Source organism: Drosophila santomea, chromosome X (assembly GCF_016746245.2).
Source record: "Drosophila santomea strain STO CAGO 1482 chromosome X, Prin_Dsan_1.1, whole genome shotgun sequence".
NCBI classification, from domain to species: Eukaryota; Metazoa; Arthropoda; class Insecta; order Diptera; family Drosophilidae; genus Drosophila; species Drosophila santomea.
Window position 1 is genome coordinate 9798906 of NC_053021.2, and position 21898 is coordinate 9820803.

General features: G+C 41.6%; 6 protein-coding genes across 11 annotated transcripts; 2 read left to right on the forward strand and 4 right to left on the reverse strand.

Moving 5' to 3' along the window:
• Nucleotides 1-538: 538 nt before the first annotated feature.
• On the reverse strand, nt 539-8058 carry LOC120456098 (clathrin heavy chain). 2 transcript variants are annotated; one of them, XM_039642693.2, is made up of 7 exons: nt 7902-8058; nt 6655-6909; nt 5979-6186; nt 1528-5829; nt 1290-1456; nt 1122-1208; nt 539-1057 (listed from the first exon to the last, which is right to left on the reverse strand). In XM_039642693.2, the coding sequence occupies exons 2-7, from the start codon at nt 6694-6696 to the stop codon at nt 827-829; spliced, it is 5037 nt and encodes a 1678-aa protein (XP_039498627.1). In that variant the 5' UTR covers nt 6697-6909; nt 7902-8058; the 3' UTR covers nt 539-826. The 2 variants fall into 2 exon arrangements, with proteins under 2 accessions (XP_039498627.1, XP_039498628.1); XM_039642694.2 differs by having other exon boundaries at nt 7864-8031.
• A 554-nt stretch (nt 8059-8612) lies between these two features.
• Nucleotides 8613-11197, reverse strand: LOC120455553 (probable arginine--tRNA ligase, cytoplasmic). Its single transcript, XM_039641896.2, has 5 exons — nt 11039-11197; nt 10851-10979; nt 10446-10789; nt 10058-10387; nt 8613-9994 (listed from the first exon to the last, which is right to left on the reverse strand). Exons 1-5 carry the CDS (start codon nt 11078-11080, stop codon nt 8845-8847), a joined length of 1995 nt encoding a protein of 664 aa, XP_039497830.1. The 5' UTR covers nt 11081-11197; the 3' UTR covers nt 8613-8844.
• Nucleotides 11198-11451: 254 nt separating this feature from the next.
• On the forward strand, nt 11452-14615 carry LOC120455554 (leucine-rich repeat flightless-interacting protein 2). Of its 4 annotated transcripts, none has more exons than XM_039641897.1 (7): nt 11452-11525; nt 12342-12483; nt 12671-12955; nt 13014-13377; nt 13440-13598; nt 13967-14151; nt 14212-14615. In XM_039641897.1, the coding sequence occupies exons 2-7, from the start codon at nt 12397-12399 to the stop codon at nt 14320-14322; spliced, it is 1191 nt and encodes a 396-aa protein (XP_039497831.1). In that variant the 5' UTR covers nt 11452-11525; nt 12342-12396; the 3' UTR covers nt 14323-14615. The 4 variants fall into 4 exon arrangements, with proteins under 4 accessions (XP_039497831.1, XP_039497834.1, XP_039497832.1 ...); XM_039641900.1 differs by having other exon boundaries at nt 11485-11502; XM_039641898.2 differs by lacking the exon at nt 11452-11525 and adding an exon at nt 11550-11667.
• A 224-nt stretch (nt 14616-14839) lies between these two features.
• On the reverse strand, nt 14840-16305 carry LOC120455555 (protein stunted). 2 transcript variants are annotated; one of them, XM_039641902.1, is made up of 4 exons: nt 16147-16304; nt 15898-16028; nt 15249-15298; nt 14840-14978 (listed from the first exon to the last, which is right to left on the reverse strand). In XM_039641902.1, the coding sequence occupies exons 1-3, from the start codon at nt 16173-16175 to the stop codon at nt 15285-15287; spliced, it is 174 nt and encodes a 57-aa protein (XP_039497836.1). In that variant the 5' UTR covers nt 16176-16304; the 3' UTR covers nt 14840-14978; nt 15249-15284. The 2 variants fall into 2 exon arrangements, with proteins under 2 accessions (XP_039497836.1, XP_039497835.1); XM_039641901.1 differs by lacking the exon at nt 15249-15298 and having other exon boundaries at nt 16147-16305.
• Nucleotides 16306-16869: 564 nt separating this feature from the next.
• LOC120456526 (mastermind-like domain-containing protein 1) lies at nt 16870-20188 on the reverse strand. Its single transcript, XM_039643396.2, has 5 exons — nt 20077-20188; nt 18633-19795; nt 18115-18223; nt 17550-17714; nt 16870-17441 (listed from the first exon to the last, which is right to left on the reverse strand). The coding sequence occupies exons 2-5, from the start codon at nt 19323-19325 to the stop codon at nt 17377-17379; spliced, it is 1032 nt and encodes a 343-aa protein (XP_039499330.1). The 5' UTR covers nt 19326-19795; nt 20077-20188; the 3' UTR covers nt 16870-17376.
• A 283-nt stretch (nt 20189-20471) lies between these two features.
• On the forward strand, nt 20472-21862 carry LOC120457235 (glycosyltransferase-like domain-containing protein 1-like). Its single transcript, XM_039644616.1, has 3 exons — nt 20472-20602; nt 20656-20938; nt 20997-21862. Exons 1-3 carry the CDS (start codon nt 20518-20520, stop codon nt 21763-21765), a joined length of 1137 nt encoding a protein of 378 aa, XP_039500550.1. The 5' UTR covers nt 20472-20517; the 3' UTR covers nt 21766-21862.
• The last annotated feature ends 36 nt before the right edge of the window (nt 21863-21898 follow it).

Genomic DNA, 21898 nt, shown 5'->3' on the forward strand with positions numbered 1-21898 from the left:
AAACGATGAATCAATCAACCCATCAAACACCCATCAATCGTGCTTGTGAGGCAAAGTGTCCAGTTCACACCGTGCACCATTTCACAAACAGCTTCGTTTATGCGGAGAACAGGAGTTTATGCGTACACATAGGCTCCTTAACACATATATACCAAACTGTTTAACTGTTTCTCAAAAACAAGAACAACTTTTTCAATTCAGAATATTGTAAATCTAAAACAGTTAACGGTTTTACATTCACAAAAAACAACCAATGGATAAAAAAAACGCAAAATCAGGTTTTTTTTGTAAGACAAAGCGCTTTTAACGTTTTTTAAAAATGACAAACAGTCAATGGTCGATATTTTGTAAACTTCCTTCAGTTTTAGTAACTCCCACAAAGCCTTCGAGAAAATTATCTTTCCCCAATGCCCTATGCCTATGCTTCAGTCCTAGAGCGAAATTCAATTTGGTTTTCCAATAAACCTACTTAAACATAAAAAAAAACCAACCTTTCGACACCCTTAATACTTTAACCGACTGACAATAACATAGTTAATTATGATAAAAAGTAATATATTCTGTTATATTTGAATAAAGAGTGCTGTAATTATCAAAACATATAATCAATTTTTAACTGTCTACAAACAAACCAAAAATTGGATTGTTAATTGCATTGCTTTAATTTAATGATGTTCGAAGTTATGTTTACTGTGTTCTTTCGTTTTGGTAATTTTTGGCGCACATGCAATTAATAGATTATTTTTCTTATTTTATTGGTATTCCTTTAATGCTGATACATTTGTTTTTAAAGTTGTTTTGATGCATTCATCATCGGGTGCAAGTCCTACAAGTAGGGATAGCCCATGTTGCGTCCTGCTGCCGCCGTTACCGTTGCTGCACCGGGTGGATAATTCTGTGCATATTGTGGAGGTATTCCCATTGCTGGGCCAGCGGTGATCATCAGTTGTGGCTCCATTTGAATAATGTTTTTGTGCTCAGTGGAATCGTCCTCCTTCTCGCGCTGAGCTTCGTTTAACTCCAGTTTGTCCACCTTTGTTGTGTATTCCCGCAGAACCTGGAAAATCGACACCAAATTAATATGCCATCAGAAGCTATGCAAATGGATCAAATGGATGTACCTGAATTAAATAGGGCATGGCAAAGTCAACGATTTTATGTTTCCAGGCCAACTCCAAAATGACATCAGGGCGCAGCAAGTCGTAGCACTGGAAATTCATACAAATATATTAATAAAAGAGCACTGCTGTTGTGTTAACTTAATTATCATTCATTATTCGTCGACCCACCTGATAAAGACAAGCTGCAAAACAATCGTATGCGTCACGTTCTAGGAACCAACCCAACAACTCCTCGGCAATATCTTGCTTGCAAGATTCGGCGGCGTACTCCATAGCATCCTTGTAGAGTTTGTCCTTTTTGCATAGCTCAACACTCTGTTTCCAGCGGTTATTTCCTGTGATATAAATGAACATTTTGGTCAGTGGTCAGTTTCAAGTGCAAATAAGCAGCAATTGGTTAACTTACCCTTGTACAAGTAGGCGGCAATCCTACGGAATTCGGTAAGTTCGTGCTTTTCGAGTTTCTGTGCCAACGCAATGTTGTCAAAGTTGTCAAATCCATCGATCGAGTTGCGCAGACCCTGGTAGTCCTCCTCGTCGATTAAGAGTCCGTTTAGCGCTTCGTTGATTGCCTTGTTATTGAGAGATTGGACTGAACGCAGATAAGGCTTGACGAGTGGCAAATAGCCGGTCTTGGAGAAGTAACTAACAGCACGAGTGTGATCCATTCTGGGTGCCAGCACGAGGAGCATGTCGTTCAACAACAGCGGCTTGAAATCCAAATAGAATTCGATGGCCTTGTAGTACAGCTCAATGTTGGCCACCTTGGTGATGATGTCCTTAAAGTGCCCCTCACGCCACGCCTCCGTGGGATGGGCCATCATGGCCAGTACAGCGTTATCGTATTCCTCATACTTGTCATACAGGAATACCAGCTCCGACCACAAGTGAGCCGATTCAGCGGCACGCAGAACTTTTGGAATGTTAACGCGAGACCAGAACAGCTCCAAGTGTTCTCGCATTTTGGAAGGTTTGAATTTAGAATAAAGTATAGCTAATTCGGTGAACATTCCCATGTGCGCACGTTCCAGTCCCAAAGCCGACTCGAGTAGCGCAATCAATTCATCGAAGTATCCCCGGTTCTGATAGTAATTAATCAGATCCTCCAGCTCATCAGCATGCACCACAATGTGCAGGCCACACATCTGGGCTAGCCTAAACTCCTCGGCGTCCACGCAGGCGAAACACACCTCCTTCCATGTGCGCGTTGAGTTGGCTTTCCGCGCCGAGTCCACAGCTCCTTGGAACTCCTTCAGGTAGACCAAAGTAATGGCCAGGCGTGCAAAGTTGCTTACATTGTTGTACAGGAGCTTCGCTGCATCGTACATGCCGTCGCTGAAGCAACGGTTGCCAATCTTCTGGATGTCGGCATGGTTGGGACCCGAAATGAACTCCTCCAGATCGGCCAGACGTCCAGTGCGAGCATACGCATAGATCAGTTCGCTCTCGATGTAAGATTCGCGTGCCTTCTTGCGCGCCATTTGCAGATAGCGAACGAGGTCATCCCACGACTCCACCTTGCTGGCCACATCGACGACATCGACGTAGGCGCTAGGATCATCAGCCTTGATGTACGAATCGATAGCCTCCTTGACCAAACCCTGCTGCAGTTGGGCCTTGGCCAGCTGCGACCAAACGGCCGGCTCATTGCACCGCTCGGCGAACTCGTTGGCCCGCTCCAGGTTGTTCACTTGATCGATGAGCACCTGAATGGCCGATGTGTTCACATCGAACTTCTTGAAGATGGCGAAGGCTTCTTCGTACAACTGATTACTGATCGCAATGTTCGCGATATCGGGAGCATCGTAGTTCTCCAACCTGTTGATGTAGTCCATGACTCGGGTGCGATCAGCCTTGATGGCTGTGAGAATAAGCAAGTTCTGCAGATTGCGATGATCGCTGAAGACGGACGAGTCCAGAATAATCTTCTCCAGAAGTTCAATCAGTTCATTGGGCAAATCGGCGGTCATGAATGCCTTGACCGTCACCGAGATGTCATCGGGATCCTGGGTCTCGGACAAAGCCGTCTGCACCACCTGATCGATCAACTGGCGCTTGTAGGGATTGCTCTCCGAAAGGACCTCGGCCCACAGTTCGGCGTCGCGACGACCAACCAAATAGCGTGCTTCGCTCTTGAACAGTGAGTTCTCGTTGCAAACGGCAATCAGCTCGCGATCGCACAATCCACGCTCGTAGGCAACACACGCCAAATGGGGATCCCGCTTCTCGCAGTAGCGACCGACCACACGGCTATCGTAGTACTGATTCTCCTTAAGATATCTCTCGGGGTTGTTGTTCGAGTCAATGTAGATCTTGGCCAAGGCATTGTGGGTGGCTGGCTCGACGCAGCCCTCGTGAACTCGGGACTCCAGCCAGGGAAGGAGGAGCTTGAGGCGGTTGCGTTTCTCGACCTCCTCGACGAGCTCGTCGGTGGAGAATTGTCCCTTGACAACGAGAATTAGATTTTTGATTATGTCCTCACTGCAGTCAACATCAAGAAGGCCACCCACTACGACAGGCAAGCGGGATGGATTCACTTTCTGCACATAAATCTCGATGTACTTTTGCAGATTGTTACGATACAGGTAAAGCACCAAGTCGTGCACGAAATCGAAACGATCACAAACAATAATTAAAGGTAGCTGATCCGTCAGCTTGGCCTCCTTCAGGAAGTTCTTCACCCGCTCCGGATTGTAGCAGTTTGATTCGCGGCAAATGCGCTCCACCTCCTTGATCTGATTAGTCTTGCAGGCCGCCTGAATGTATTTGAAGTGCACTTCGGGATCCTGTGAGAAGTTGACAATGCTGCTCAGGAAGTAGAACAGTCCGTCGTAGCTCTTGAAACCTTCGAACAGGTCAATGAGTGCCTTGTTGGTCAGCTGTTCATGGTACTTGGTGGCAATCTGCACACAGATCTGCAAGTTCTGACGCAAATTTGCCGTAAGCATTGCCTTCAGACATTCCAGCGAGTCCTCCACCGACAGAGTGCCAAAGAAACTGACCAGCCATTCGGCATTCAGCATGTGCGTGTGCACCACGGCCCGCTTAATGTCATACAGATCCGTGTAGTGCTCGAGTGCGCGCTGGAGCAGTCCTGCCTTCTCGCACAGCTGGGCAATATGGGCCCGATCGTAGTGGGTGAACATAGCGTTGCCCAGGATGGCGTCGGCCACCTGCGGAGCGGACATCAGATTCATTTCCAGCAGGCGCGTCTGGAGGGCGCCCTCAGCAGGTCGGTTATGCTTGAGGGCGTCCAGCAGGAACGCAGTGCACTGCTGCACCATGGAGTGCTCCATGAAGATGTCCACAATCTGATTGATGTCCGCCAGTGGCTCTTCCTCGGCCACCAGCATGGAGGCGAAACCAGCTCCCTGCTCCGGGTTGCTTCGCATCACGGAGCGCAGCAGGAATACGTAATCGGGCGTATAGTTGACTTTCTTGGCGTAGAGAACAATCTTCTGGAACTGTCCGGTCTCAGCAAAGCATTGGATCACCTTGTTGGGTACATTTGCGCGTAGATAGATGGACAGGGCAAGGGTAAGATCGGAGGCCTTGACCAGATCACCCAACTCCTCGCTGCACTCAAGCTTCTCCTCCTTCAGCCACTTCTCGCACAGCTGCTTCTTGCCCTGCAGCAAGACTGGTCGACACAGCTCCAGAGACTCGAACTTGTTCAGCTTGCCCTGGTCCAGCAGAATGCCAAAGTATTGCAGCAGCGGCGGAGTCGTGGAGCCAGCTGGTGTCTGCACCTGTTGGAAACGCTGGATCGTCTGTGGCGTCCGCAGAATGGCCTTGGGTGCCAGGGCAGCAACTTTAGCCGCCTCGGCATACTGGCCTGCCGTAAAGAGTTTGTTGAACTTTCGCACAAAGAGATCTTCGGCGCCGGCCAAATTGTTGCGCACAGCCATGCGAAGGGCCAAATCGGGATTCTGCAGCACGGTGTTGATGTAGGGAATGATCTGCTCCTCATCGACGGTAACGGAGAGGACCTGTCCCTTGCGATTGACGCCAATGATGCCGCCACTTGCCTCATGCGGTGCGGTAACAAAGATCGTATCGGCCGATATACGATTCATGTATATGCACGTGGCCGTCTCCATATCATACAGATGTATGTATCCATACTTGGTTATCAAGTAGATGGTGTCGTACTTGGCAGAGACTTGCATTGCCACAGGGAAATCATTTTGTGCTTCCGGCGGAAAGAAGACATCGACAGCCTTCTTGGCAAACGGCTGATTGCCGTTCGGCGGAGCACCAACTTCGATGATATGAAGCTTGCCCCCAGTGGCCGTGCGCACTGCAAAGCAGAACAGCGTTGTCGGCTCCTTGTTAGCTTCGATTTTGAACGTGGCAAAACTGGCCGCGTGCCCCTCGATAGCCTGGGAGACCTTGCGCTCCACCGAATACAACTGCATGGCACCGGCAACGCGACTCGGCAGAGCCGAAATGCCGACCAGGAGTAGCCACTGCTGGGAGGCATTGCAGCGGTAGTTGATGATTTGACATCCGTTCAGCGATGAATGCCGGTCAAACATCTTCTGCGGCATCGAATCGCCCTCCATGGACCAATGGAACACACTCGTTTCTGTGACCAGAGCTAGCGTATTGAGGGAGATCCACTTCCAGAACACCACATCCTCGTTCATGGTATGCGCCTTCATCTTCGACTTCATCTCAATGTTGAAGATCTGCAGCGTCTTTTGCGCTAAAAGAAACATTCTAAAATTATACATATTCGAAAATGCATTCTCCCAGTCGATCGAAAATCAGTGCAAAATCCTTTCTAATTATTAAAAATTCAAAACAGCATACCCTAATTTAATTTTGATCGACTGGACCATCGGTTTGAGTTACCTTTGAGCGCAATGACCTTGCTAGCGGGATTCATGATAGCCGAATCCGCTGAGATGGGACGCCGCGTGGGATTGGTGGCATCGTTCATGTCAATGATGACCACTTGGGCGGTATCATTCACCTTCTCCCGCACGCAAATAAACTTATCCGATTCCATCGTGAGCGTGCTGAATGAAAATGAATTGGCGTTGATCCCGACATTTGTGAGCTGTTGAAAGTGGAGATTGAAAATGTGCGTTAGTTAATAAATCGAAATTCATATCATACGCACTCATTACATAGCATGGCACAACCAGAAGCGACTTTGTAAGTCGGATTTATTCATTATTTAACTGCCCTAGATTGACCTACATTTACTATTAGACATTTGGAATTCGCTCAAGTTTAGATAAATGCTTGAATTAGAACTAGTTCTATAGAAAATACACTAGCCACTAATGGAATCTATGAAATATTATATCCACAGACTTGAAGAGAGCGTAAAGCACAGTAGGAACTCGGCTTAAGCCCCCATTTCTTATGTTTACATGTTAAATTAGCGCTGGAAACCGTGAAATTTCCACAAGAATGTAGGGTAGCTCATGGATCGGATATAATCGAAGGTAATCGTGGCATATTGATGGGTTGTACGTAGATATGCAATGATGGTAGATCCAAAATATTTAATATTACTCACCTGTAAATGCTCCTGAAAGCGGATGGGCAGTGGTTGCGTCATCTTGACTACTACAGTGAGGTCTAGTTATTGGCAGACCTTTAACAACGTAAATGTATCTCTGCGAAAACAAAGCCTATACGATGTTTTCTTGAATCGCACACTTTGTAACAATTTTTTGTTTGATTTGTTTCGAGGGTTTTGTTGTTTTGTTTAATTGTGTTCGATTTTAGTCGGTTTGTTGTTCAAGATTCGGTTTCCATTGGAACGTTTTAGCTGCACGAAAGACAAAAGATTTTGGAGAAACATATAATAATGGACTAATGGAGCACTGGTGCGGCAAGAATGAGGAAAAATCCAATTGTGGGCGTTATTTTATTGTTGATAGAAAGTGACAGCGTCACCGGATGAAAAAATGAAAGATAAAGGCCTATATGTGTACATATGTACATATGGATGTAAACGCCCTTAAAAAAAAACACCGAATATCTTATTGTATGGCCAATTGCTTTTGTGCTACAAAATATATAGACGAATTTATTTCCTACGATTAATCCTTTGTATCGGTATTTTTTTTTTACGATTTCTTTCGTATTTGCACTTGCCGTGTCGACGGGAAAATTACCAGCACTTTATTTTATTTGAGGTGAGCGAGGGAGAGAGAGCGCTGGAGAGAGCGAAAGCGAATTGAGACCCGCGAGAGAGTTTGAAAAGAAAAGAGGCAGCATTATCATCAAAAATCGCTGCTCACCACAGAAAAAGTCAGCCATGTTGAGTTGCGCTTTGAACAATTAGTCACTGACTAATACATGTACAGCGATTTTGCTCTTGTTTTCCCCCTCCCCCCTGATGTGCTATATGCATGGAAATTGAAAATCGAATTTAAATGTCACTGTTTTGCGCCTGATAACAATGGGACAATGCCAGGAAACTGACGAAATTCGGTGTATATACATCCAATTGTGTAGCGGTACTTCCCAATTCACACACACACACAGCAGCTCTCGCACACACACACACACACACATGAGCGCGCACACTTGCAGTGCCGCAATATGCCACATAAACAAGAACATAATTAGATAAACTGTAAATTAATCGGATGCTTTTACATCAAATAAACATGTATTGTATGTATATATTGCATTTGCAAGCGTACACACACACGCACTTTCGCACTTAACATTTTTTCACAATGAATTCAAAGATATTTGGAGCCCGTATGCTTACTGCAATTTAAAAAAGATTTATGTTATGTACAATCATACTCGAAAAAAACACGTCGATTTGTTGCTTGACGGGCACACACACTGAAGACAAACTGAGCTCTTATCAAGCTCTAACAAATGTAGTTTATTTTTTTTTGTTTGACTAAATACTGACTGCAAGACAAAGTAGAGGTGTGAAAGTTATACAATTAATGCCGATATATACGGCAAATATGCAATTGCGTGGAGTGAAAAAACATCGATACCTCATTTATCTTTCAACTCGATATTTATATCGCACGATCTCACTGGTACACGTTATTTGTTCATAATTTTATAATATAGTTAATGTTTGAGTAATGTAATACAACTTTGCAAAAGCAACGAATTTCGTTTACTTTATCTCTTTTATTTATGTTTTGACGATAAGTTGATTTTTAGATCATAATAAATACGTTTGGGTAACAGGTGTTATCGAGTGATCCAATTGGACACAGTTTCTTATTGGAAACCCGTTTTCCCCACTGTGTTTATTCGATTTTTTAGAACAGTTCCGTTTGAAAACTAAATTTGTATTTTGTTGCGGTGACTTTCTACTTTTATAATTAAAAACGCATTACGTTCCACTTAAATTTGACGATACAGATAGAATTATTTTACCTGTTTATACCAGCTTTTGTTATCGATAAGCATATCTTAAAAACTTCGAAATTTTGTGAACGAAAATAAATTTAGTTTTACTTAGTGATAAATAATAGTAAAGATAGTGTATAAATAAAATATTATAAAAGTTTATTTGAATTAAAAATATTTTGATAGATGATAACAATAAAACATTTAGCGCTGATTAGCTTTTCGTATATTAAAATTGTTGTACATTTAAAGATAAAACCGAATTAAAAAAGCCAAAATAAAACTCTCAAATTATTTCAAGTTATATAATTTATCTTTTATAAATTTTTTCATTTTATTTGTGTATATATGATGTCAGTAGTAGAACTTTTTACATTTTCGAAACTGGTTTAAGGCCTAGTATATAAAAGCATTGGCGCAACACAGCCGCAGTTGCCTCGCACAGGAGAATTCGGCTATGATTTACCGCGATAATATCGCCTTGTTTGTTCTTTTCAATACAATAGCAAGAGTCATAGAATTCGGTAAACACGGTGCATACCTCGAAGCAGAACTCGCACAAGAAGTGCAGGAAGAGTTCCCTTGAGCACTTGATGAGTATGTCGTGGAGTTTCAAAAGAGTCTTTGCTAATTTCCATTCCTTTTCGTGGGCCAACACAATGTTGGTCATCTTCAGTATTTCAGGCAGATTGGAGAAATCTTCGCCACAGTTTCGTGCAATGGAGCATATACGTGTGTAGGTGTAAAGTAAGTACACCGCAGTGTTACCGCGATCCTCCAGCATCTTATCAAACGAAAATATATAGTCACTGATCCGGTTGTGACATAAATCCGAATACTTAATGCATCCGTATGCCAGCGACTCTTGGGCGTCCTTCAGTTCTTGTGGAGTGAGGACCTTATCGCGGCCACGACTCTCCAATTGCAGCAGTGATCGCTTCATTCCCTCGTCCAGCAAGTCGGCCAGCTTAACCGTATCACCCGATCGAGTCTTGAACTTCTTGCCATCCTCGCCCAGAACGACGCCAAACTGTACGTGGTCAACACGATGAGTGAGCGGATTCAGGATGGCTGATCGTTCGGCTGCTTTGAAAATGGTGTTGAAATGCGTGCTCTGTCCGGAGTCGACCACATAGATGATCCAGTCGCAAAGTTCCTCTTCCACGCGATGACGAATGGCTGCCATATCGGAGGTGTCATAGGTAAAGCCGCCATCCGATTTCACGATTGTCAGAGGGATGCCAGTTTTCGTATCGTCCGGCCACATGATTTCACGACCCTCATCCGCTTCCAGCAGACCTTTGCCTCGCAAGTATTCCACAACAGACAGCATACGTGATTGATAGAACGATTCACCGCGTTCCTTGATGCTAATATCTAATCGTTCGTAGATCGTTTGGAACTCCTTACGCGACACATTGCAAATTAGCTCCCAGGCTTTAATGGAATTTGGCACACCTTTCTGCAATGAAACCACTCGACTGTAGGCACGCTTTTTGAACTCCTCATCTTCATCGAATCTGCAGGGAAGTATTATTTACCTCGAGCACATCGTAATTAGTTAGTTTTCTTATATGTCTTACCGCTTCTTGGACTCTTTGTAGAACAATTGCAGATCACTGATTGGAGGGCTTTCATTAAGGTAGTTGGGGAAACGATCTTCCAAATGGGCAATCAGCATGCCAAACTGTGTTCCCCAATCACCAAGATGGTTGATGCGGATCACATCGTGCTGCAGGAACTCCAGTAGACGGCATAACGATTCGCCAATGATGGTGGATCGCAAGTGACCGACATGCATCTGTTTGGCAATGTTGGGAGATGAAAAGTCGACCAGGACTCGCCTTTTGTTCACTTCTGGCGGGCTGACACCATTACGCAACAGATTACTCAAGGCTGAAGCTGCATAATCCCTGCAAAAATTAACATTTGTATAGTTCGTAATGGATTTTATGTAAATTGGCTACCCACTTGCTAAGAAAAACATTTACGAAACCAGCTCCGGCAATTTCCAGCTTTTCTATGAGCGGCGATGGTGGGCAGTGTCCTTTCAACTCGGTTGCAATATCACGTGGTGCTTTACTAATGCCCTTTTCTTTCAGTTTTTTGGACAATCCCATGGCATTGTTGCACTGATAGTCGCCAAATTTCGCAGACGTGCTATTAACTGGTGCAATTATAACAGGCGTATCTCTGAATTCCGGAAAAGCTGATGCAATAGCCTGGCCGAAGACACTTTCCAGGTGCTCAGTGATCGAAGAGGAATCTTTGAGCTTCGCGGCGCCGCCGGCGGCATTTGATTCTTCAGCAATGGACTGCAGGGAATAATTGACATGCATTTTTAAAACTTAAACACGTGAAGGGTCATAAACTCACCTTCTTCAGGATGAACAGGCGGTTCTTCAACTTCTTATTTTCAATTTGAAGTTGAACAAGATCGACGTCCAACTGCTCACCATTTTTGGCAGTTTGTATTCTGGCGGCAAGGCCTTGGGTCTTCAGTTCCTTTAAAGCCGGCAATGTCATGTCAAAATGTTGGCGTAAAGTATCAGCTATTTGCTTACCAGCTCCCTGAGTTTCTTTAGCTCCATATTTAGCTCGGACATGTTTCCAAATTTCGACTTTTGTTGCTCCGCTTATTAATAACAACAACACAACGATGCCACATGGATGGCAAGTAGTGTGCACACATCGCCTATCGATGACGATAACTGCTGGTGATGTCACGCATCACAGTCACTTCTAGGATGCCGTTTTTCCCACTGCCAATTTGGGTATTTCATCATTTCACAGTCAACGTATGCAACAACACACAATTATATTGTTTCTGCATTTTAAAATCAGTTCTAAAAAATGTAAAGCTCTGTATAGAAAATAAATGCACAATAAAACACATCGCTTAGAAATATGTTGGCTGTGTCCGGTGGAAAAAACACATCGGGTGCACCTAACACTTAATATTTTTATCGATAGATCGATTTTTCGACCACCTCTATTATGATTAATTGTGATTGTTCTTTCGCTAAAGGTGTCTCTTAAAACTTTTTATGTGTATGTGTGTTTAATTAATTTATAGATTTTGTCACCTTTGTGTAAACACTTACAGTCTACTGGGGGGCGCAACCTAAAGTACTTGACGTGTGGTGCACATTATCCACGAAAGATACATATGTGAAAACTAGGAAAAACAGATGTGTGTAACGCCGCTCCCATTAAAATTAAAACTGCAATGCAGACGGTTTTTTTGTTTTACAAATATAAATAGTGGATAAAAACATATTTACCGGGGCTAACGGACAGAAACTTCCTATTTATAAACAGGAGATAAACTATTTTCCTTGCATCTCTGTCCCGAAATTGCCAAGTGTCGATGAGGAATTTGTAAAAGTTAAAAAAAAAACCTTATTATGCAGAGCAATGCAAAAAAAAACGTTTACTTTATTTTCATCCTCTGATACGCATTTTGTCTGCATGTTCGTGTGCTTGGTGACAATGGGACTATATATACACCGGTTTTTATATAAGTGAGTCGGCTCTGCTAGATAACACGGTGTGTTCCGATGATAAGGTATCCATATCATATCACACACGATCATCAACTAGGACATTCCAAAATGTTAACTATTAAAAAGAGTTTCATCGACTTGCACACTGAAGAAGCAGCACTGGAAATGCTTTCCCCAGAATCTCTAAACTATATTTGTTTATAAGTGCGTGCTGGCTTCAAAGGACTTTCCTTTGAAACTGATTGTCTGAGATTTAATCGCAAAAATGTTCCTTGTTATTGTTTTAATTGGGTACAAACATTTACTACTACATTTACTGCATTTTTCTTAGACTTCAAATTAACAAGTTTCTTCTTTTCAGCGTACGATCGCTTGCGATTAATATATAAAGTATAGTTAACTTGAGCACAGATTCAATGGAAAGTATCAGCACCACAGGTCGGCGACGGAACAACATGCGAATCAATGCCGAAGATAATGCGCTGGATCAAATTACGAAAGAGGTGTGTATTTTACATCCTAAAACATGGCATTACATTTATGAAACTTCGGGGTTGAATAACATATAAAAGGTAATTAAATGTTGATCTTCCTTGGTGAATGCAGACACGCATTAAAGCTAAAATGGGCTACATAATTGAAACTATATAAACTACTTGAATTGAGTGAAATTGAACTGCTTCTTTTCAGGCGGAAGCGCGACTTGCTGCGCGTCGACAGGCGCGCGCCGAAGCCCGCGAGATTCGAATGAGGGAGCTGGAGCGGCAGCAGAAGGAGCAGGAGATCACCGCCGACCGGGTGTTCGACATGCAGAACTCCACGGCAGTTGGCAGCGAAACCCTGTCGGTGCATCCCGTGCGCCTCGCCTACGGCGGACTGTTAAACGTGACCCGTGCATCAGCATCCCGCCGCAGCAGTGAGGACTCCGTGGAGGAGGAGGGCAGAAGTTTTCGTGACTTCAAGCACGAGCTTAAGGTGAGCGCTGACACTCAATCCATGCACTTCAATGTAATTCAAGGTGTTTTGCTTTCAGGATGTTGAGGAGCGGTTTCGAAAAGCCATGATAACGAACGCCCAGTTGGACAACGATCGTGCCTCGCAGGCCTACGAAGTCAAGCTTCTGAAGGACAAATGCGAAATAATGGAAGAGTCGTATGCACAATTACAGCGCGAGTTCAAGGAGAAGATGCGTGACTGCAATGCGCTCAAACGCAACCTGGATCGCGCCAATCTCGAGCTTAAGCTAGTACAAGGGCAGTTAAACGAGCGCGACTCGTTGATCGCCGAGCAGGGCCTTCTAATTGTAGCAGTTGAAAATGCCGATGGCAGCGATGCCAAGCGAGCTCTTGTGAGTGTCGAGAATGCCAAGGTGCTGGCCTCCGTTCAGGGTTCTTTAGGTGATTATCCCCGTGCATTCTCCTGGATCAGATAACTTCTCAATAGTTCATGTTCTTTGCAGACGTAAGACTTAAAAAGTTCAGTGACGAAAAGCAGCGACTGCTGGCGGAGGTGCAAAAGCTTCACGAACAACTTGACGAGTATAAAAGTGATGGAATTTCCGGACGCCGCAGTCTTTCGCAAGGTTCCTTCGGCGATGAGAATGATTACGAGACCCAACGTACGTGTACCATACTTACTTAATGCCAACTAAACTTTCAGCATGCAAAGTGCACATAGTGATTATCCTATTATAACTAGCTCTTTGGCAGCACAAACACTAACAGATTCTTGCTCTGAACAATTTTCAGAATTATTATTTTGTAGTTTTTATTATTTGATAACAAAGCTTGAAGCAATATATTTATATCATTTATATTTCCGATTGTATTGATCGGCCACATTCTCTCGCACTTTTGTGTATCTCCATACAAACATATATCTTCAGTTTTTTACAATAAATTGTATATAGCTATGGCAGCTTGGCACTATAGAGCTGCAACATATTTGTACTATATTATGAGCCCTTTTTCTTATATTATCCGACAGGGGAAACAAACAAAATCATTTCAGACCATAAATATAAGCTGCAAAAGGCGGAACAGGAAATCGCCAACTTACAGTCGAGCTTAGCCCGCTCAGAAACTCAAGTAATCCGATACAAAAGCACTGCAGAAGCCGCCGAAAAGGCTGAGGCAGAGCTGAAATTGGAGCGTCGCAAGCTGCAACGCGAGGTAAGTTGTGGAATGCCAACCAAAATGTGCAATTTATAAATGGTTTATTGTATTCCGCAGCACCGGGAACTCTTGGAGAAGTTGGAGGAAGCTGAAACGTCAAACAACCATTTGTTGAAACGCCTCGATAAGTTGAAAAACGCAAAGAGTGCCATTCTAAAGGACTTATGATCTAAGATGGGAAATGCAATCTCGCCAACCATTGAAAGGTCGCACCCGATGACATAGAAATCAGTACACGACATCATCAACACACAAATGCTGCAATTAAAATAGCACTTCGGTAGCAATTTAATCGGTCTTAGTGGTAGCAAATCGATAATTTTTGAAGGATAATCCAAAATACTCTACCTTAAAAATATATATTTAAATTAAAATATAAACTAACTGGATAATAATTAACATAAATAATGTCTATATGTATATTTAAAGCGCAAAATATAAGTAACAATTCAATTGGTTCAGCATTATGTGTATAAAATCATTCTATACAAATATGCGTTGACAAAATTATCGTAAGACACAGGCTTCTGGTAAACCTGACCAATAGTTTTTATATATATATATATTATTCTATTGAGTCTATATTTGAATCTTTGATATTTGCTAGAAATCCGTTTCATCGGTCGCGATCTCTCAGCGGAACGCCCAATAAATGCCACACTTAAGAACAATTAAAACCACCTTGTTTAAATAAATTACATTTATTTAATTTTATTTATTTTTGAAGATTTCACAACATTGCAGCTTTGGCGGATCTTAATTGTTGCAAATCATTCTCGAGGGGCCACTGAAAAGCATCTAGGATTCCGACTGGGTTTGACGCTCTGCGGACAGGGAAAAAAGCAATAATCAGCATTGGCTTTGGGTAATAATTTTAAATCACAAAAAATAGTTAATAGTTGGTCGGTTGTAAACTTTTTGGGCGGACACTTTGGGATATTGATTAATATATATAAACACATCGCATTTGCATGCAGTTCAGACTGAAAGCGTAGTTAGAAACTTTGGAAACAAAGTTAGATACATAAACTTTCGTTGAGTTTTATGTGAACGCTGGGATAAATTGGGTTTTGTCTGCCGCGGCAGGCACTTACGCCAGTTTTTAAATTATTTAATTGACGGCAGAACACTTAAGCCCTTTCATCTGAAAAATATATTCAAATATGACGCAATATGAAACATAGGTCGAACTTCTATAAATCTTTGGAGCGTTTGTTTTGAAAGGATGGTTTTGGTGAATGTAGTTTGTTAGCAGTTTGCCAAAATTGAATTATTTCTAAACAGTTACGACAATTTTGAGTTTAAACCTTTTGAAATTTGAATTTGTGTGCATGGGTATTAACGCTCCAATGTTGATGATCAGGATTTGTAGATTTATTTTGTGTTTTTCAAAAATATATCCAATTCGGAATTCAAAATAAATGATATCAGATGGGAACAGTTTCTATGCGCGATACTACGCCTAGAAATAGGCAACATTTTCGTAGTGAAAAAGTGGGAACACAACTGAGCCCTTTACTATTTAGTATTTTTCACATTGCCACTGCGAAACGGTGCTTTTTCGAAACCTTTAGGCTGAATATCGTTTGGAAACCACTTGTGGGTGACTTCGAAACATTCGAAATAACTCGTTAATAGTAGCGCCCCCTTAGCTCGCGAGTTATCCATAAGTTGCCGGAGTAACTTTATATAATGATTGCTATTTGGCAGCTCAATAGCCGCGCAAAATGGTATGATACGTACGAGCTGGCTTGCCATTTGCCCAGGGAGTGAACTTCACATGACTCGCGTCGCGCTTGGCGGCATCAGCACGCAGTCCCGTCTTCAAGGACTCGCGCAAAATGCGAGCGGCGATGTTGGAGTATTGGATGTAGCTGCAATCGGCAATATTTGGATTAATTATGTTATGTAATCCGGCAGCAAATGTGTTTAAGTTGCAACAGAACGCTGCCTCAACACAGCTGGTGCGGCAGGCACTTATACAATGCTTACGTAATTCCGGCAGCTCTCCAGGCAGTCATTGTGATCGTTTTATTCGAAATATATTCACGCTACACAAAAATATATAAGATATTCCTTTTCAGAATCCGGTCAGTGTGGCCAACAGATTTTTCAGCGTTAATATTGAAATATACCGTCGGTTGTCACCCATATACCTTAAATACTATTTTAGTGTGTGCCAAGATAACGACGGCAACTGTGCCGAGGGAATGGAAACGGACCTCTGTTATTTAACATACTCACTGTTAGTCAAATTTGTTATCGATATCGAAATTCAATAATTGGCACATTTTTTGCAATTTTTCAAAAGCTTATTTACTTATTTTATATAATTTGCGATTAAATTCTTAATATATATATAGATAGATGTGCCTAAATTGCTCTATTTGAAAGAGCGAAGTTCCTTCTATAATTAAGCATAAACTAATTTAGCTGAAATTTTTTAAACTGCGTTCCACAGTAGAAAGCGTTTTAAAAAAAATTAGTAAAATGATTTTTTATTGCTTAATTAAAATGTTTAGTTCTAAGAGAGTAATCAAATAACCTCCAATGCACTCAAAACAGGACCAAGTTAAGGATATATTAGATTATTTATTTATCATTGACTTTAAGTTAGACTTTACAGATAATATTTTAAAACTTAACAGAAGAAAACACTTAAATTCTAATTAAATATGTATATATACAGAACAAAAATGTATTCAATATTCTTTAACGTATTAAAGAATCGATCTGACAAGTAATTGCTGATTTTATTTAGTTTTCGTAGACGCACACATAAAAGCAGAACGCAAAGTGGAAATTACTTATTCTTGCACATAATTAGTTTTCAATATTTTCGACATATTTGAAATAAGTGTGGTAATTACTCATTTTCTAATTAGGTTAACAAGTCCGGTTTCTAAAAGCAATTAGCATTGTATTCTTGTATTCGTATATTACATGTTATAAATATGCAGTCTAGCAACTTTAATACAGAGTATACGCATTTTGCACATGCTCGTGAATTCCTGTGTGGTATATATATAAAATATATATTGTATGTACATTAATATTTTAAACAAAGCGCCTTGTTCTTCCAGACATATATTTTTATAGTTTAATAAATATACTTTTGACTGCACAAAAATGTAATTTATACATTTATATTATTTATTACGGTTGTGTTCTCTTTTTTAATGCAAATTAGTTTAAATATTACGCTATTATATAATAATTTAGTTACAAAATAGAGCAATTTGTTGAACAGCATCGTCCAGAACCGCCTTTACTATTTTGTCTTTGATCTAAAAGAGGATTGAAATTCATTAAGATTTTTCTTATTGCAGTAGCATATCTAGCTCCATCTTTTTGAGAATATATAATATTATAGGAACTATTATCTGAAAACGTACCTTGTGAATTGGGCTCTGGCAAATTATCACGTGGCACTAAATGCATAACAGTCGTTTTGCCTAATGGAAGTCCCAGTGCTCCTAAGGTTACATTGCAATGAAGAAAACGACCTTGATAAATTAAGCGCAAGATTTCAGCTTTCGACACAGTTTCGTGGGTCCAATCTGCAAGACAAATGCATTGTAGTATATTTCATGTTTTCGGGTTAATGTTTTCACTTTAAAATTAAAATAACCAACAAGGAGCTGTTTTTAACCGATGTTATTTGAGCCACCTTAAAAATATCCAATAAGACTAGTTAGATAACCCAATTAGGCAATTAAATCCAATTAAAATTTTTTCAAACATTAAATATTTGACAGGATTTTGCAGAATATCGTCACTTTTTTTTTTTCTTCTAAACTGCTATTTCTTTGTAATTAAAGTGTTCTTAAAATAAATAAAAAGGTCAAAATCATGACATTAAAGGTTAAAGAATCAATTTCCCTTTGAATTACTTAGCTTACTTAATCGTTAGTGATTGAAAAATGATTCGCCAACAAACTTAACACTTAATTCACTCACCTTCTGGCCAATTATCAAATACTGTTTGTGCAATATCACCTGCGGAATCTGAAGGGCTAAAAATAAACTCTTTTGTTTTACCACTAACAAGAATGAGGCGTAGGTTAATCTGAAAAGAAAATGCATTGCATTACAATTAAATTACACTAAATAAAATATTAAAATGTGACTCCTACCACTTGCTAACATTATATTCGAGACAATAAAAGATTTATTCAGGGGCGATTTAAATTTTCATAATCTGATAAATGATACGTGTAATAAAAAGTTCGTTTATTCAATCTTTTGCCCATATTTATGTAAATGATTTAAAATGGAAAGTACTTTATATTTCTCAAAATGCAAGTACGAATACGGCTAAGAGTTGCGTAAAAGGAATCGAAGGTCGCTTCTATCTCTCTTTATGTTTTGTAAGCAGTTTCGCTCAGGTATTTATACCATTAAATTGTCGAAATAACTGACTGCAAGCATTCAATAGCCACCCACTGTACTCAATAAATGCCTAAAATAATACTTACTTTATCAGATGGTATTGTTCGGTGCATTTTGTGTGTGGTGGTGGCCAATGGGGTGGTGATATTGGCCTTGACATTGGCGCAACAATGGCTGGCGACCTCCGATGGGCTGAGGATTCCGGATCCGGATCCATCGGCGGCCAATGGGGATGAGGGTTCCGACGAGGTCATCGTGGGCGAGAAGTTGCTCAGCTGATGATGGGGTTTCCCCTGGCAACGCAAGGATGGGGGCTTCTGGACCAGGGCGTACGACTGTCGCTGGTGGTGCACGGCTGCTATGGTGTCGGTGCAGTATGAGAACGGCAAATGGGATTGCTGCTGATGCTGATGCTGCTGCTGATGATGATGATGTGGATGGTGGCTATTGCTGGCCGAGGATGAGCTCTTGTCCCTCTCCTTGTCTTTCTCCCTCTCGGCGGTGGTGACCAATGGCGATGTCGCGGACCTTATCGCCCCAAAGGAACCAGAACTGGAGGCACTCGACGACGATAGGGAGTACGAGCGCTTGGAACTCAGGGATTTTCGCTTTTGTTGCTGCCCTGCTGCTGCTGCGATTGCGATGCTGCTACTGCTGCTGCTGCTGCTTTTATCCTGTTGTTGTTGTTGTGGCTTCTGTTGCTGTTGCTGGTATTGTTGTTGTTGCTGAATTGCAGTTGCTGTTGTTTTTGGCTTCTCAATCGAAGATGTTACCGACATGGCGAGAGGGTTGCACTTCTTTGTATTTGTATTCTGTGTTTTTTCAAGTGATTCAGTAATGCAGTAATTCACTGATTTAACTGCCCATCCGATTTCGAAATGGGCAAGTTTCCAGGTCGTATGTAATCAGTGCAATCAATTGCCAATGCCATTTTGCTATTTCCATGGAGCATTGAGCATTTTTCGCCAATCCCCAGCAGGATTTGATGTAACTTTCGATTATTTCGATTCCCTTAGTCCACTACAATCGTACATAATAGAATGCGACTACATCGCTCGGTTGAAATACACTTGAATTTTAATTGGATTGCGTTCAAATGGCTTTTCCAATGAATCCGATTGTTTTGCTTCTTTTTTTTCTCAATGTTTTCCTCATATATCTGCGCACTAATATATGTACATATATATATATGTATATATATAAATGTGTGTGTGTGTATGGGAGTGTGTTTATGCCCAATTTGCAGACACTAAAATGGAGAAAAACAGTGAGGACTATGAATGCGAGGAGCACTACAAGCACAGATATTACATCAATGGAATGGTAAACTTATTGAATTTTTCTCAACTTTATTTCAATGCCTTTTGTACACACACACATGCATATGTACGTTTGCATGTGTGTGCGTGTGCAGTTGGTATTGGATAAAAAAAAAGTACTTTCGCGTTTGATTTTTTTTTCGTGCGCTGAGTTTTCAGCTTCGATCGATGACATTGACTGCAGGCAGAAAGGATTTTATCAACAATATACCTATAATTCACTTTGTTTTGCTTTTTAACATTTATCTTGGCCCGAGATGACACAATTTGTAATTTTCCTATAACGACACGATGGTAAATACTTATACATACTCAATTTTTGCATTTATAAAATCAGTGTGGCCAGGGTGCCAAATGGCGTAAACAGCCAATTTGAGGCGTTCTCCAATGGTCAGTATATTTTTGCATTGCACAGGCTGTTCACCCAAACAGCTGATAACGTTTATTTAAAACTAATTGGACTTTTTTAACGTTACTATTAAGTGTACTCACTGGTGATCAGTTCAAAAACAAACTCATTTATTAATATGAATAGTTTATTATTTTCCATTATTAAAGCTTTTTATAGTCACATAACTAAATGCAAAAGTTATTTGATCGGAAATTATCAATTACTGCGGTCACACTATTTCCGAGCATCCAAAATCCAAAAATGTCGTGCGCAAAGCCGCATATTTTGATTATTGAGCCGTTTTACGGTGGCAGTCACAAACAGCTGATTAGCGCACTGATCGAGGGTATATATCACAATTAGCCCTAAAAACTGCACTCCAAGTTAGCCAATTCGCAGGTCTCAGACATGGAGATTACGAGATATTCAGTCTGCCCGCCATGAAATGGCATTGGCGAGCACGCACCTCTGCCCTCCACTTTTCCCAGCTGATTCCCCGTGATCACGATTTCCGGGTGCTCTTCGCCAGCTCCGTGCTCAGCCTGGCCGAGCTGATTGGCCTCCGTCCGGATCTAGCCGTGTGCCGGAAGATCGTCTACTTCCACGAGAACCAGCTGATCTACCCGGTGCGCGAGGTGAAGCAGCGCGATTGTCAGTACGGTTTCAACGAGATACTCACCTGGTAAGTGACCACCAGATTCTAAAATAATGACTTACATCTATAACGTATCCATTTGCAGTTTGGCCGCAGACATAGTGCTCTTCAATTCGCAGTTCAATTGCAGCTCTTTCTTGGATAATGTTCAGCCCTTTCTAAATATCCAGCCTGACTTTAAAATCAAGCATATGCGCGAGAAAATTGAGAAGAAATGCCAAGTGCTGTACTTTCCCGTCAATTTTGATCGATTTCCCAATCGGAGGAAGTCCGTAATGGGTGATACTGATGAGGATTTGGATGAGAAGTGCATTCATCTTATTTGGCCACATCGCTGGGAGCACGATAAGAATCCAAAACTGCTGGTGGACACGCTTTGTGAGCTCCATGAACGTCAAGTGGACTTCAAGGTTACTATTTGTGGCGAAAGTTACCAGGAGGTACCGGAGGAATTCGATCAAATTCAGGAGAAACTGGGCAGCAAGCTGGTGAGCTTTGGCCATCTGGAACGTGAGGAGTATTTGAAGACCCTTCTCACCGGTGACATCGTGATTTCAACGGCCGACCATGAATTCTTTGGAGTAGCCATGCTGGAGGCCACTTTCTGTGGCTGTTACCCCATTGCGCCCAATAAATTGGTTTACCCGGAAATCTACCCAAAGGAAAACCTCTACAACACCTCCAATGCACTGACGAAAAAGCTCTACAACTTCTGTAGAATGCCGAGGGTCTTTCGCAAGCAACGCGACCAATTCTTTGAGAACTTTAATTTCGATCGATTTTCGGCGAAGGAACTAGTGCCGAAATATCTGGACATATTTCAAAGAAATATTGAATCAAACGATGTTTGTTAAAATGTTCTCCAGAACTAGAACATTCGATTATAATAGATTCCTTTTTTACTGAATATATCACTCGTCTGCAAGCTACAAAGCCAAAGAACCAACTCAACTATTCCTTTTGATAAAACACTTGACATTTACTTTA

Bases quoted from the DNA above. Each gene is read 5' to 3' on its own strand.
- LOC120456098 (XM_039642693.2), bottom strand. From the start codon at position 6,696: ATGACGCAACCACTGCCCATCCGCTTTCAGGAGCATTTACAG. The intron at 6,187-6,654 runs GTGAGTAATATT...CACTTTCAACAG, and splicing joins GCTTTCAGGAGCATTTACAG to CTCACAAATGTCGGGATCAA. The intron at 1,209-1,289 runs GTGGGTCGACGA...ATGAATTTCCAG, and splicing joins TTGCAGCTTGTCTTTATCAG to TGCTACGACTTGCTGCGCCC.
- LOC120455553 (XM_039641896.2), bottom strand. From the start codon at position 11,080: ATGTCCGAGCTAAATATGGAGCTAAAGAAACTCAGGGAGCTG. The intron at 10,790-10,850 runs GTGAGTTTATGA...TATTCCCTGCAG, and splicing joins GCCTGTTCATCCTGAAGAAG to TCCATTGCTGAAGAATCAAA. The intron at 9,995-10,057 runs GTAAGACATATA...ACTTCCCTGCAG, and splicing joins TACAAAGAGTCCAAGAAGCG to ATTCGATGAAGATGAGGAGT.
- LOC120455554 (XM_039641897.1), top strand. From the start codon at position 12,397: ATGGAAAGTATCAGCACCACAGGTCGGCGACGGAACAACATGCGAATC. The intron at 13,599-13,966 runs GTACGTGTACCA...ATTATCCGACAG, and splicing joins GAATGATTACGAGACCCAAC to GGGAAACAAACAAAATCATT. The intron at 14,152-14,211 runs GTAAGTTGTGGA...TGTATTCCGCAG, and splicing joins GTCGCAAGCTGCAACGCGAG to CACCGGGAACTCTTGGAGAA.
- LOC120455555 (XM_039641901.1), bottom strand. From the start codon at position 16,175: ATGACTGCCTGGAGAGCTGCCGGAATTAC. The intron at 16,029-16,146 runs GTAAGCATTGTA...TGCCGATTGCAG, and splicing joins TGGAGAGCTGCCGGAATTAC to CTACATCCAATACTCCAACA. The intron at 14,979-15,897 runs GTACGTATCATA...CCCTGTCCGCAG, and splicing joins GGCAAATGGCAAGCCAGCTC to AGCGTCAAACCCAGTCGGAA.
- LOC120456526 (XM_039643396.2), bottom strand. From the start codon at position 19,325: ATGTCGGTAACATCTTCGATTGAGAAGCCAAAAACAACAGCAACTGCA. The intron at 18,224-18,632 runs GTAAGTATTATT...TTTTCTTTTCAG, and splicing joins GAACAATACCATCTGATAAA to ATTAACCTACGCCTCATTCT. The intron at 17,715-18,114 runs GTGAGTGAATTA...TTTGTCTTGCAG, and splicing joins ATTTGATAATTGGCCAGAAG to ATTGGACCCACGAAACTGTG.
- LOC120457235 (XM_039644616.1), top strand. From the start codon at position 20,518: ATGTCGTGCGCAAAGCCGCATATTTTGATTATTGAGCCGTTTTACGGT. The intron at 20,603-20,655 runs GTATATATCACA...GCCAATTCGCAG, and splicing joins GATTAGCGCACTGATCGAGG to GTCTCAGACATGGAGATTAC. The intron at 20,939-20,996 runs GTAAGTGACCAC...ATCCATTTGCAG, and splicing joins TTCAACGAGATACTCACCTG to TTTGGCCGCAGACATAGTGC.